Here is a 14800-nt window from a genome sequence, read left to right as displayed (position 1 = left end):
CTAGAGGAAACGGAAGGCAGTATATTTATTTTTTTTTTGTATATTTTCACATGGTTGGTAAGTTCAATTCAGTGGTTATGCCCAATTCTGCCTTATAAAAAATAACAAAACGTTCCTATTAAAATTGCATTGTGATGTGAGGATAGCTTTTTTTGTTGTGATCCACTGCTAAAAACATGTTGGGTACCAAATGCACTTTAAAAAACTTTAAAGGGGGTGGAGAGATGGGTCAACAGTTAAGAACACTGGATGCTTTTACAGAGGACCCAAGTTTCATTCCTAGCACCCACATGGCAGCTAACAGCTGTCTGTAATTCCATTTCTAGGGGATCTGAAACCCTCTTCTGACTTCTGTGGGCATTGCACAACATGGGTCCGTGGGCATTGCACAACATGGGTGTACTTACGTGCATGCAGGCCATATATTCATAAACATAAAATAAAACAAAAGTAATAATACATAAAAAAGTTTTAAGGCCTTAATAAAAAATGAGACTAGTAATTTCTCAATGCAACTTGGAGGGTTGCAACAGAATGTGTCCACATATAGGCAATCCCTGATGCAGGCAGCATTTTCCTAATGTACATACCTGCACGTTGCTGGACTCAACTGGGCAGTACCTCCTTTGCTGCTCACAGGGAGCAGACTTCCCATGTCCTGAGCCTGACCTCAGAAGAGAAGTTGGGGAGATGAGTAAGGCAGCTGCTACCAGGAGTCACTGTGGCACGTCCCCATATCCATGTACCATTCAGGCCAGCTGGTGGAGTTGGGAGCTTGCCTCTCACTGGACCAGCAGTAGGGCTAGCACAGTGATGTCAGATTTTTCATGACAATTAAATTTGGAATTCCCAAATTATTTTCTTCTTAAAACAGTTACAAAAATTGATTCATTTCTTTCATTATTTCCTTGTAAGTTCAACAAAGTAGTATGTGGGCTAAACAAATATTTATGACATTTTCTTAAATGGAAAAAATGCTCTTAATTCCAAACGACATTATGATAAATGATTTGGAATTACAGCCCATTTGAGTTCTTAACAGAATCACATGGAACACATGTTTCTTGGCTTGAGTCTGCAGGACAACTAAAAGGGAAAGACCCTTTCGTTGACAGAACCACATGCAGACATATCAGTGCACCAGGTGTAGGAAGCCGAGTTTGGCAGGTGGCTCCTGCAGGCACTTAAAGTAGATAGGTTGATGTGTGACTGTAGAGTGATTGCTTTTCCAAAGTTTAATGAGAATGTGTCTGGTAGGCAGTATGAGTTTTGTTGGCACTTGAAATAAGAGAAACACCACTCAGAACCTCTTCTCACAGATGCTGACCAGAGAGGAAGCAGTGAACTCTTCAGGACTGAACAGGAGGGACTTCTCTGCCTGACAGATGAAGTAACATGACTGTCAGCAACATGACTGTGCCACCCTAGTAGCTCTGCTTTTGAATGACAGTTGTGTCTCCTTTTAAAAAAAATACTTTATTATTTTTATGTGTATGAGTGTATTGCCTGCATGTATATAAGTGTGTCCGTGTCATGCAGTGTCCATGGAGGTCAGAAGAGGGCATTGGATGCCCTGGAACTGAAGTTAGGGATGACTGTCACCTAACACTCTAATGTGGGTGCTAGAAATTGAATCTGGTTCCTCTGCAAGAGCAGCCAGTGAGCCATCTCTCCAGCCCTGACTGTTGTGTCTTTATTGACAAAATACTTAACATCCTAGCCTAAGGAACATTGTTTATGGACATGGTAAAGAGATTTGAAACTTTATACAGGTGGCCTAAGCAATTTTTCTTCCACTTGATGTACCTGAATAACATTGTTCTAGGTGTTAGAAATGGAGATCTGTGGTATTTAAGAGAAGATAACTTTTTAAAGAACATCTTTTCAGATGAAGCCAATCTCAGCCAGTTGAGGGTACACACCTTTAATCCCAGCACTCAGGAGGCAGAGACAGTCAGATCTGTTATGAGTTCAAAGCCAACCTGGTGGACTTACAGAGTTTCAGGCCAGCTAAGGACATACAGTGAGACTTTGTCTCAAAACCAACAAACAGACAAAACTCAACCAACCTAACAATCCAAGGTCTGGGTCTTCCCACCAACTACAGAACCATAGTAAGGTGGGAAGAACTGGAATATATCCAGTACCCAAATGTATCTGAGGAGGTTTTAAGCCCTGCAGAGACCAGGGGCCTTATGTGTAGGAAGAACTTTAGAAGGGGGGAGGAGAACTCCTTATCATTAGTGAGGAACAAAGACATATTTGACTTAAAATTGATAAGAGAAACAAAAGGAATCTACAAGCAATCTGGCACCTTAGGAACAAGCTAGGCCCTTCAAAGGAAGACAACTGCTATCTTAGACCTGGCCATGGTTTTAGGTATAAGAATGGGACAACTCAAAGAGTATGAGGGTATAAAACCTTCCAGAGGAAAAGACTGAGGATAACTGGTTTCTGTTGATTGGTGCCAGAAAGATAATCAAAAATTTTCAAGACCAAGAACCGGGGAAAAAAATACAAAAGGAAAAGGAGACACTGGGGTTCAGAGGTAACCTTAGAAGTGGAAGCCATTTTGGTGACAAGCATTCTACTTAATGTAGACTCTACCCCTTCTTAAGAATTTCTGCCTATGCATAGTGCCTCCATCCACAACAACTGATAGGTAGTCTAATTCTTTTCTCTTTCTAATGCACAATCAACTAGCTGACTGTTGATGTAAGAATGAGGTAGATTCTACCAATCCTGCTGCTACTGGTCCCCTGTTCTCTCCTACCTACAGTTTTATTCCACATAGAGCAACTAATGAGTGGGCACCAGGGCATCCCATTTTATCCCCACAGATTGGTATCTTGGCAGTTCAAAAGGTACAGTTCTCGGTAAGAGAGCCTATGAGCATCCAGCTGCACATGTGTGACAACCCTCCTTCCCCCATTTGAGTCGAAGGAAACAATAACATTAAGCACTCTATCTCTGAGTGACTGGTCTGACTACAGGTAGAATAGGACATTGAGGGAATGAGGCCATAGTCTTAGCCTGAGCTCATGGACTTGGTCCACCTCTCTTGAGCTGCTTTTCTCACACTGCTCTTAGGGCATGGAGCTTGTTGCAGCTTTACGGAAGAATTTAGAGCTTCACCTTCATACAGTAAATGTGATCCTTGGGCTTGTTTGGATATGCCAATAGTATGGTGGTAGTGAATGGAGACCTAAGAGTGTCACTGGTCTTCCTACCAGGTGGGCTCAGGTTTTCTTGAAATTGCACAGGAGTTTGTCAGAGATGCCATTTACTTTCCCTCTTTGAAGGATTCTCTTGAGTATGCTTTGAGGTATTTAAGTTCATCTACAAATATTACATGCCATTTTATTAGGCTTGATTGAAGAGACAACAATGTCTAGACCAGAAATATTGCTCAGCATGACCATAAGGAAACGGAGCCTCCCAGGCTTCTGAGAATTTGTTCATATGAACTTACAGCAATATTGACAGCATGCATAAGACTCATGAAAACTTAATCAGACAAAAACCCAGTGTACAACTAGGGAAATGGGCAGGAGGCCCCAGCTGATCACTCCTGAGTGAGGGAAATCTGATCTTCTTTAAGGGAGTGACACTGGATAGGCTAAACTGGTTCCAGAGAATGAACTCACACCGAGGAAATCTGGCTCCATAAACTTGACTTGATAGGCCTTAACATATATGACTTAATTCATGAAATCTGTGGGTAGGCTATAGGGGGGTGCATATAGGGGAGGGGTTCTAAATGGGGTATGAAATGTGTAAAAATTCAGGAAAAACATACATTGAAATGAAAAGAAATATTGCTCAATTCTCGGGTGGGGGTGGAGGTGGGGGGCTTAATGGACCTGGAGCCCAGGTCTGTGTGTGTGTGTGTGTGTGTGTGTGTGTGTGTGTGTGTGACAGAGACAGAGACAGAGAGACAGAGGGACACAGACAGAGAGACAGACAGATGCATGTAAGATGTGTGTAAGTGTGAGTATGCATGGAAGTTAGAGGACAACTTTCATGACTCACTTCTCACTTGCCACCATGGGTTTCAGGGATCAAACTCAGGTCATCAGGCTTGCACTGCAGGTACTTTTACCCGGTGACCCATCTCAGTGGCCCAGAGGGAAGTATGTTAAAAGATGCAATCATTTTTTCAGAGGAAATGGAGATACAACGGGTTATTTTTCTTAAAACTACATCTTATTTAGGCATACTTATTAGCATTATTCTGAATTATAACTCAAATATTAAAACAGGAATGAAGAACAGTAAAAATTACTTTTTAAAGTGAGTGAATCTAAATGAGTATAGTACTAAATTTGAGAAAAGACAAGGACTTTTATAGTTTAATGTTTAAATAGAACTAAAATACACAAGAACAATAGTATTTACATTAGGAAAAGAGTAAATGGATTTTCACTATGGAAAATTTTGTTTTGTTAGACATTGTTAAGAATACATATTATGATTTCTGGAATAGCTGCAAAGTAATAAATGCTTAAAAAACCTTTTCCAAATTAATATAAATCATAAGTAAAGCAAAATAACCCAAACAATCTAAAAGAAACCAACGAGAAGAGTAGGAGTGCTGAAGAATTGGGACTTGTGGCACATACCTTTAGTCTCAGTGCTTAGAAGGTCCTGGGCAACAAAGTAAGAAGGAATGTCAAGAAAGCAGGTTAAGGAGTGAAAGAAGAAATAGTAAGGTGGTTGGTGTGAAATTGGGAAATGTCCTTCTAAGGTTGGGGATAGAGCTTAATGGGAGAACAGTTGCTTAGCATGTGGGAGGAGGCTCTTAAGTTGAGCACCCACCACCACCACCACCACCACCACCACCACCACCACCACCACCACCAAACAACCTTCCTAAAAGTAAAAACAAAACAAAAAAGCCCCAAATCAAAACAAATTTTTGTCTCTTTAAAAACCATGCCCAGCCCTGCTTATTTGTTATTTTTATTTTTATATGTATGTGTTTTTGAGACAGGGTCTCCTTGTAGTCCCAGCTGTCCTGGAACTCACTATGTAGACCAGGCTGGCCTTGAACTCCTGAGATCTGCCTGCCTCTGCCTCCCAAGTGCTGGGATTAAAGGTGTGTGCCATTTTATGCCCAGCTATATTTTATGTGTAAGAGTGTTATGGCTGCATGTATGTAAGTGCACCCATGTCCTGCAGTACCTGTAGCAGAAGAGGGCATCAGATTCCCTGGAACTGAAGTTATAGACAACTGTTAGCCACCATGTGGGTGCTGGGATTTGAACCCTGGTCTTCTACAAGAACAGCCAGTTCTCTACTGAGTCATCTTTCCAGCCCCATAAATTTGCTTCTTAATAGAAGATGAATAGGCTAGAAAATAGCCAAAGTTAATGAACATGCTGTGGGATACCACTGATGCTATACTTAGAGATAAGTTTATACCTATTATGTTTTAATTAATGTTAAGAATCAATGATCCCTTCCAACACTTTTGAAAAATTTAACCAGACTAAAGAAGCCAGGAAAATAACTCCAGTCATCATTTCTTCAAATAAAAAATTACCTTTCAATAAACCTAACCAAAGACGTGAATGACCTTTAAAATGAGAACTTCAAAATATCTAAAAAAAGAACTGAAGAAGACAATAGAAGGTGGAATTATCGCCCAAGATCACTAATTGGGAGAGTTAATACTATGAAATTGACTATACTACTGAAAGTATACTGTAGATTCACTGTCGTCCTCATCAAATTTTATTGTCATTCTTTACAGAAATGCACAATCTTAAAATGTACATGGGAAGGAGTGGGCATGGATTTAATCAGAACACCTTATATGCATGTATGAAATTCTCAATAAATTAAATAAAAAATAATTTAAAAAATGTACATGGAAACACAAAAGACCCTGGATAGCCTCAGCAATCCTGACAAAAACAAATGCTGGAGATATCACTGTACCTGATTTGAATTATACTACAGAGTCAGAGTAACAAAAACATGGTACTGTTACAGAAACAGACCTGTAGATCAATGTAATAGAAGACTCAGTTGTTACCCCATGCAACTACAGCCTAGTTAAAAGCTTTTCAATCGTTGTTATATACCTGTTATTTTTTGCAAGATAAATTGTTGTCGTTTGTTACTTGGTTTTTCTAGGAGGAATATAGAACTGAAGGTATCAGTTGGCACAACATAGATTATATTGATAATACTTGTTGCATAAGTCTTATTAGCAAAAAACCGACAGGACTTCTCCATCTTTTGGATGAAGAAAGCAAGTGAGTATGCTTCTTTTCAATTTCATTATTGGACATTGTGCTTATTTTTTAAATTTTATTTTTATTTTATGTGTATGAGTATTGCTTGCATGTATGTAAGTACACCCATGTCCTGCAATGCCCATAGAGGTCAGAAGAGGGCATCAGAGACCCCTGAAGCTGGAGTTATAGATGATTGTTAGCCGCCATGTGGATGCTGGGAATCGAACTGGAGTCCTCTGTAAGAGCAACCGGTTCTCTTAACTGCTGAGCCATCTCTCCAGCCCCCAAAATGCTTATTTTTAAAAATGTATGTATTTATTGAATTTTTGTGCATTTCATACAAAACATTTTAATCATCATTCTACCCCCTTCTCCATCTGTACTCTCCATAGCTCCCCCACCAAATTTCATGCATTCTGTCATATATATTAAGGCCTGTCAAGTCAAGTTAGTGTCCTCAGACATTCCTCAGTGCAGACTCACATTGGTCTTCCTTCATCAAACTCCTGAGTGGTTGGATTATAGAAAGGTGCCAGCATGCCCAACTTTATGTCTAAGTTTAAATTTTCTTCTAATAACTTTAAATTAAGAGTTAAGGTTTCCTTTGTGTGCATTTGGAAAAAAATTTATACGTTAAGTAAATAAATAGATTGTACTTTACTCTTGTACTAAATTTTTCTCTTTTTCTCCAGATTCCTCTTAAATTTGATGTCATATTTCACGACATACATTTTTCTTTATTCTTGAGAATTTTATACATGTATATAATGAAATATGATGCTATCCACCCTCTATTCTCTCCACCAACTTTTCCAATATCTACCTCAACACATTCCCCTCCCAACTTCATTTCCTTCTTTTAAAATAATTACAGCCTACTAAATCTAATTAGTGCTGGATATATGCATGGAAGTAGAGATCCTCCACTGAAGCATGGGAAACCTATCACGGGCCATATCCTGACATGTATTTTTAAAATATTCTTTTCCACTATAAAATATACTGTTTTTTCCTAGATAGAGTTTGCTATATAGCCTGGGCTACCCTTGAATTTGAGATCCTCCTGCCTCTGCCTCCTGAGTGCTGGTATTGCAGGCATGCAACACCATACTCAACTTTTTAACTTTAAAAAAAATTTATGTGTATTACTGTTTTGCATTCATGTAAGTGTATCACATAAATACAATGCCCATAGAGGTTGAAAGAGGGCTCAGATCTCCCTGGAACTGGAGTTAACGATGGTTGTTAGCTGCTGTGTGGGTGCTGGGATCCAAACCCAAGTCCCCTGTGCAAGAACAGCCAGTGCTCTTAACCACTGAGCCATCTCTCCAGCCCCCATACTCAGCTCTTGAATTGATTTTATGTATGTATTCATCTTTTTATTTTACATTTTATTTTTGGGGGTGGGTGTACATGTGTGTTACGGTGGAGATCATAGGACCACTCAAGAGAGTGGGTTTTCTCCTTTCACCATGTTGTTCCTGAAGTTGTTAGGATCTATAGTTGTCAGGTTTGCCACTAGCCACCTTGACCCACTGAGTCATCTTGCCAGCCTTTGAACTGAGTTTCATATATGAGATGTGTGGTCTAATATGAATAATTAATGTCTGATATGCTTATTTTAGGTGCTTAATTTTTTTCTGTTTTCATAATGATTTATGTGTACAAGTGTTTTATTCATGTGGATGTATATGCACTACTTACGTGCTTTGCCCTCAGAAGCTAGAAGAGGGTGTTGATCCCCTGGAGTTAGGGATGGTTGTTAGCTGCCATGTGGGTTCTGGGAATTGAACTGAGTTCCTCTGCAAGAACAGCCAGTGCTTGTAACCACTGAGCAGTGTTTTCAGTCTCTACCTCCTTTTTCATTCCCCCAGTAATATAAATGTATAAGTGTTCAATATAGTACCTTTGGAGAGCCTTCTTTTCCCTTCTTTCAAGATTTGGGTTAAAGACTGTTTTCATGTCCACCCTTCTCTTTAGAAAAATTTTGTTCTCCATTTCAAAGAAAGTGAAAAATTTATCATGCACTTTTAAATTACTTTGAGGATTAGAAAGTAAACTGTAACTTACAGACAATGAGGTGAGTATCTTACTAGTAGAGAAAAGCATTTTGCTATGGAGAAGTGAGATGTAAGTTTTTAGGTATTAGGCTTTACTGAACTTGGGGGTTTGGAGTTGCTAACTCTGTCTATCTTTGTTATCCATACATTTTCTGAGTAGAGCAGCCACATAATTAAAGCACTATTAAAGGCAAATTTCTTTTTTAAAAAGATTTTTAATTGTATGTATGGGTGTGTGCCTGTGTGGGTATGTGTACATGAGTGCAGGTGTCTGCAGAGGGAAGAGGCATCTGATTCCCTGGAACTGGAGTTATAGGCAATCACCTGTATGTGGGTGCTAGAAATTGAACTTAGATCCTCTTTGAGAGCAGTAAGTACTTGAAACCCCTGAGTCATCTCTCCAGCCCTTAAAGGGAAAACAGTTTTGATAATAGGTTTTGTGACTTGAAATAAAGTAGTATTAGAATTGTAAGACTAGTATAGAAGCTGTTGTAACTTCTGCTTGAAAAATGTAACAGTTGTGATCCATTCTAGAATGACTAGTGTTTTTGGAATGAGCTTATTACGGGGAAGTTTTTTAGGACAGGATAGTATTTGAACGTAAAAGCAGATTAAAGTTACTAGGAAAATGTCAATGTCGATAATATACAAATGTGTGATAACATTTGCATAATCCCTATAGGATGCCGGGTAGTGTCAGATGCAATTGCTGGTAGTATTTGATTTTGTTAGACCAAATACCATTAGACCTGGTATTACACGCATTTTATGAATCAGAAAATCAGTTATGCAAGGTTATTCAGTTCATCTTGTTCCAAGCCACTGTCAGAACTGGTAATATAAGCCAGAATGTTATAAAACTAAGGGCCATTCGCTTTCCTGATTCTACTATATTGTATATTATTAACCATTTTTATTGTAACTTTGAATAATTTTTGCACATTATTTGGTATTTAGCAGCTTCATAACCTCATTTCACAATATTACCCATTCAGCTACTGTTAAACTATTTCAGAAAGATACAGTTGTAGGTCCTCTATTTGAAATTTCTGCTAGTTGTTTTAGTCAACTGTCTATTAACTGTGACAAAAGTATCTGGGAAAAACCAGTTAAAAGAAGGAAAGATTTGTTTGGGATCATTTTAGAGACTGCAGTCTCTGTTTCCTTGGCTTAGTTGCTTTGTGTCTGAGGCAACTCTGAATATTGTGGTGGGAGAAGTACGTGATGAGGAGGCTGCTTTCCTCATGGCATCCAAGGAGTAGAAATAGAGGAGAGAAAGGTAGGTCCCAGTGATCTGTTTCTTCCAGCTCATCCCCGTGTGTAATGGTGTGTTCAGTTGTGAATTCATTATTATCCAGTCGTTACTCAAGGCCTCACATCTGAATACTGCTATATTGAGAACTAACTCTTCAGTACATGAGTCTTCAGAAAACATTTTATATCAAAATCACAACTCTTGGCCTCTGGCTCTCAAAGGTTCAGTCTAGGTTTATAATGCAAATTAATTTGTCCACTTTCAAAGAATCCCTGTATTATTGACAGTTCCATCTTTATTCCAAAGTTCAGTTCCAGAAGGCAACTTTTAGTTGTGATCTCATAAAATTGAAAACACAAGTTGTATATACATTTAACATACAGTGGTGAGGACAGTCATAAGATAAACATTCCAATTCAAAATGGAGCAATGGGAACAAAGCAACACCTAAACCTCTTCAGGCAGCATTAAATTTTGTAGATCCCTGTCTATCACTCAAGGCACAAGGTGGTGTAATCTGAATTCGAATGGGCTTGTGGAGCTTCACCTCTATCACTTTGTTGTTTCCAGCTCTTGGAGCAACTCTGAGAGTGGTTGCTTACGGCATTCCTTTGAGGTGTTCCACGTTTGTGTTCTTGGCATCTCAGACTTCTTGGGGTCTTCATTGCAACTTGGCCTACTCCCACAGCTTTATGTTCCTGTTTTCTGGGTTTCTGACCCTGTATACCCTGACTGGCCTCCCTAACCTTCCTCTAAAATCTTGCAGAAGTCTTCACAATCTTACAACCCTTGTATGTTGCATGTGTGTAAAACCTGCATCGCCTAGATGATGATAAGGTCTGCTGCTGGTGGAAACTGAACAGTGGGGCCCACTTATTCTTGGCTGCAGTAACTTCTTGAGGGCCTGGACAGCCTACCATGGGCAAATGAATTTTTAAAAAATTTTTCATTTATTGTGCACAAAATTATTGGTTTATTTTGCTTTATTTTGGCATGCCTAATTAAAATACACATGCAGATTTATAAATAAGGATATTTTGAAAGTACATTCAAAGGCCTTATAAATTCGGGTACCCTAAATTTCCTTAAATTTATTGGACAATGTTTCTAGGCCTATTAAGTGTTTCACCAAACCTTTTTTTTTTTTTAAACTTTTAAAAGAAACAGTATTGAGAATTTCGTACATGCATGTAAGGTGTTTTGATCAAATCCATGCCCACTCTCTCCCCTTTCCCCATCGCTTTTTTCTGACAACTTTGTGTTCTCTCTCTCTCTCTCTCTCTCTCTCTCTCTGGCTTTTTGCTGCTTTAACATTACTCCTCTAAAGAGGTAACCCTAAAATTTTTTAGGGATTAGATAACTCCCAAATACTTTTGTGATTTTTGGCCTTTGGAACAGAGTATGTTGCTAAAAGGCCCAAGGACATCAAGGACATTTTGACATTTAGCCAAGAAATGGGCTGCTTTTTTTGGGGTCTTTTTTTACCCTAACTGCCTAGCCAATTCCTACCTCCTGTTCTTATCACACCATTCTCTGAATGAGGTTACCCAAATTGCTGATTGGGAATCGGGATGCAGACTGTTCTGGCTTCTTCCATGCTGAATAGGGGACACAGGATGAGGCAATTGGGGTACCCCTTCAGTGGGTCTATCTAAAAGACTCCACAGTCTGTTAGAAAAGTAGGTGTATGCCACTAAATTGCATAACTCTTATCTGTAGGGAGAAAAGAAAGTCCTTAACTGGTGAATAGGGGATGTGAGGAGAAGTAAAGCCAAGAGTAGTTAGTATTACAAGTTCTAGACTGAGAACCAGAAAAAAGTCAGAACAGGGCACATTTCAAATGGTATTATCAGAGTCCATTGGGATTTCTTGATGAGAGCTTCCAAAAGCATCCCTCTATTGGGTTCCTCCTCATTTTGCTTTTGTTTACCAAGGTTGGACTTGAGAGTGATAGATTCAGGATTTGCTTTCAGGTATTTTGATAGCACCACGTGGAGGCAGGATCTGGGTGCTCTCAGGTAGTACCCTGCGTTCTCAGCCCCTGTGCCAGAGGGAGGCCGGAACATGGCACTTTCTGGTGATTTGCTGAGATCACAGCTCCTACACTGATGGAGGTCAGAGCCTATCCTCTCAGGCTGTCTGCTAGGATTTTAGCCTTAGCCTACCAAAACCAGGTCTGCCCGGAAAATGAATCTTAAGGAGATAGTTTTCTTGGAGACCGTGTTTCAATAAGGGACCAGTTGCTCTTCTCAAATTGAAAGTTTTGTGCTTTTACACTGTGGAGCCTGTAGTGGTTTGAGATCGGCCAATTCCCGAGATTTGCTGTTAACACTGTGCAAACCACTGGGTTTTCTTCCATGGTACTCATCTCAGCAGCCAAATACTCCATCACTACAACTTAAAATATACTTTAAAAAACTTATTATTTTTATTTTATGTGTATTGCCTGCAGGTAGGTAGGTGCACTGTATTGTGTAGTGCTCACGGAGGTCAGAAAAGGATATATTATCTGCATGTAGGTAGGTGCACCTGTGTTGTACAGTGCTCATCGAGGTCAGAAGAGGGTGTTGGATCCCTTGGAACTGGAGTTATAGATGGTTGTTAGTTGCCACGTGGATGTTAGAAATCAAACCCAGGTCCTCTGCAAGAGCATCCACTGCTCTTAACCACTGAGCTGTCTCTCTAGCCCCTAAATATGCTCTTTTTTTTAAAAAACCAAATTGCAAGTTCATCAAATCTTTCTCTGTGTTTTTCTCATACTGATTCTCACAGTAAATCTGGCTAAAAGTAGCCAGTAGTACCCATGCTACAACCTTAATCCTTCCCTACCAGATTACTTAGTCCATTGTCTTTAAATTTAGCCTTACTGAAAGCTTCAGGGCCTTGACAAAATGTAGAAGCATTCTTTGCTAAATTGTAACAAAATTGTTTAGTTCCTTTCCCAGGAAACCCTTCATTTCCATGGGAAACGTCCTCCCGTGTTGTTAGATGTTCCCACTAGAATCATCCAGTAAGCTCTGCTTAAGCATTCTAAGGTGCTTTTCTTCCTGGTTTCTTGGAATTTCCCCAAATTCCTTCAAAAGAACCACTTTCAAAGGTTTCTGAACCACATGGTCATAGTCTTAACAATGACCCCTCTTTTGGGTGCTAATTTTCTGTGCTAGTCCACATTAAAAACATATTTTTTATTTATATGTATATATGTGAGTCTCTCTCTCTCTCTCTCTCTCTCTCTCTCTCTCTCTCTCTCTCTTACATGTATGTAAACCATTGACAAAATACACAAGAAGAAAAGGATTTATTTTGGAACACAAACACTAACTCTTGACATCTAACTCGTATTTGTCTTATTTATATATATACTCTGAACCTTCCAATTTTTGTCAATTTTTTGTTTTGAATGTTTATATTCCTATAGTTTCTATTACACAGTTTTTTGTTAATAAGTTACTGAGATGGGATCTTTCTATGTAGTCCAGGATAGCCTGGAACTTGCTTTGTAGCCCAGGTTAGCCTTAAACTCATAGCAGTTCTCTCACCTCAGCCCCCTAAGTGCTGAGATTACAAGCTATCGTTAATTTTGAGTAGCTACTACTTGTGATTCCTGGATATATAGTGCAGTCATTCAGTATGAACCCACTCGGTATATTTGAAATAGTAGTAGATAACATACAGAAACACATAGTAATTGGTATAGGTAAGAAAATTACTACCTACTTATGTGTGAGAAAATAAGAAAGCAAAGAATGCATATGGACTTTAAGCACCTATTAAGGAATAAGATACTGTTTTATTCTTGGAAATTATTGGCGCCAAAGAATATATGATTTGGGTTTTATTTTCCTTTGGGTTATATGGTATTGTTGCACAGGATAACTTAGATTAAATACCAAGTAACTTGAGTTAATTTCTCAGGCTAACTGTAAAGTATGATCCCTCACCTATGAAGTAGGAACCCCAGTCCTCATCATACTTTAGCTTGTTAAAAAGAATCTGATTAAAGAGCTGGGCGTGGTGGCACATGCCTATAGTCCTAGCACTTGGGAGGCAGAGGCAGGTGGATCTCTGTGAGTTCAAGGCCAGCCTGGTCTACATAGTGAGTTCCAGGACAGCTGGGGCTACAGGGAGACCCTGCTTCAAAAAACAAAAAAACAAAGAATCTGATTAAAAACTATAGGTAAAAATTCTTTGCAAACTGTATAATATGTTAGACAGCAATGTAATTATATGTACTTTTGTATTTAATATAACTTTGTATTGTATTATTTAATACAATATAAAGTTGAATGACATCTTTCTCATATTTATTTCCTTTTTTTCCTTCCAAATTTAGTTTTCCACAGGCTACAAATCAAACACTGCTAGACAAGTTTAAACATCAACATGAAGAGAATTCTTACATTGAATTTCCAGCTGTGATGGAACCTGCTTTTATCATAAAGCATTATGCTGGAAAAGTAAAATATGGAGTAAAGGTCAGTAAATTTTTTACTTAAAATGCTTTTAGTGCAGGGGTAATTTTTTTTTAAAAAGAATATCTTTTATTCTTTGACAGTTTCATCCATGTAAGCAATGTATCTTGGTTATAGCTCTCATGTGTTTTTCCCCCAGAGGTGATTTTGACTATGTTAGTTTTCTAGTTACTTTCTACCGCTTTGATAAAAACACTGTCCAAAATCAGCATGGGGAGGAAAAGGTTTATTTGGCTTACAGCTCACAGTCCATCATCAAAGGATGCCAAGGCAGGAGTTCAGGGCAGGAACCTGGAACACAGACCATGGAGGTATGCTGTTACTTGCTTGCTCATCTGGCTCATGCTCAGCCTGCTTTATACAACACAGGGCCACCAGCCCAGGATTCCTCCCACCCACAGTGGGCTGGGCCCTCCCATATTATTTAACATTTAAGAAAATACCCTATAAACCAATCCAATGGAGGTTCCCTCCACCCAGGTGTGTCAAGTTGACAACTGATGATATCCCAGCACAGTTAGCATCTCTGGCACACTACTTTTTGCAGTTTTTGAATGTTCTTGATTAGTAGCCTTTTAAGTTACTGTCTAGCATGTGTAAGGCTCCAAGTTCTATTGTTAGCGCTGCAGAAGATAAAACAGAAAAGCAGCTGCAGACAGGTCTACCATTGTACTTGTAGATCTCACACATACCTATTACCAGGGCACATACACAAATCAGTAAAACAGAAAAACTGAGCCGCTCTATAAATTATCCTAATTGCATATC

General features: G+C 39.0%; 1 protein-coding gene across 6 annotated transcripts in view; it reads left to right on the top strand.

Annotated features, from left to right (window-relative positions):
- The window catches only part of Myo9a (myosin IXA), a 269269-nt gene that overhangs the window by 113846 nt on the left and 140623 nt on the right, over positions 1 to 14800 (top strand). For all 6 annotated transcript variants that reach the window (XM_029565051.1, XM_029565050.1, XM_029565049.1 and 3 more), the window contains exons 12-13: positions 6142 to 6263; positions 13894 to 14035. In XM_029565051.1, the coding sequence (XP_029420911.1) occupies positions 6142 to 6263; positions 13894 to 14035 (264 nt within the window). The remainder of the gene's footprint in view (positions 1 to 6141; positions 6264 to 13893; positions 14036 to 14800) is intronic.

This window comes from Nannospalax galili, unplaced genomic scaffold (assembly GCF_000622305.1).
Source record: "Nannospalax galili isolate Female #2095 unplaced genomic scaffold, S.galili_v1.0 scaffold54, whole genome shotgun sequence".
Classification (NCBI taxonomy): domain Eukaryota; kingdom Metazoa; phylum Chordata; class Mammalia; order Rodentia; family Spalacidae; genus Nannospalax; species Nannospalax galili.
Note: the sequence above shows the minus strand (reverse complement) of the source record. Positions and strands in the feature narration are given on the sequence as shown.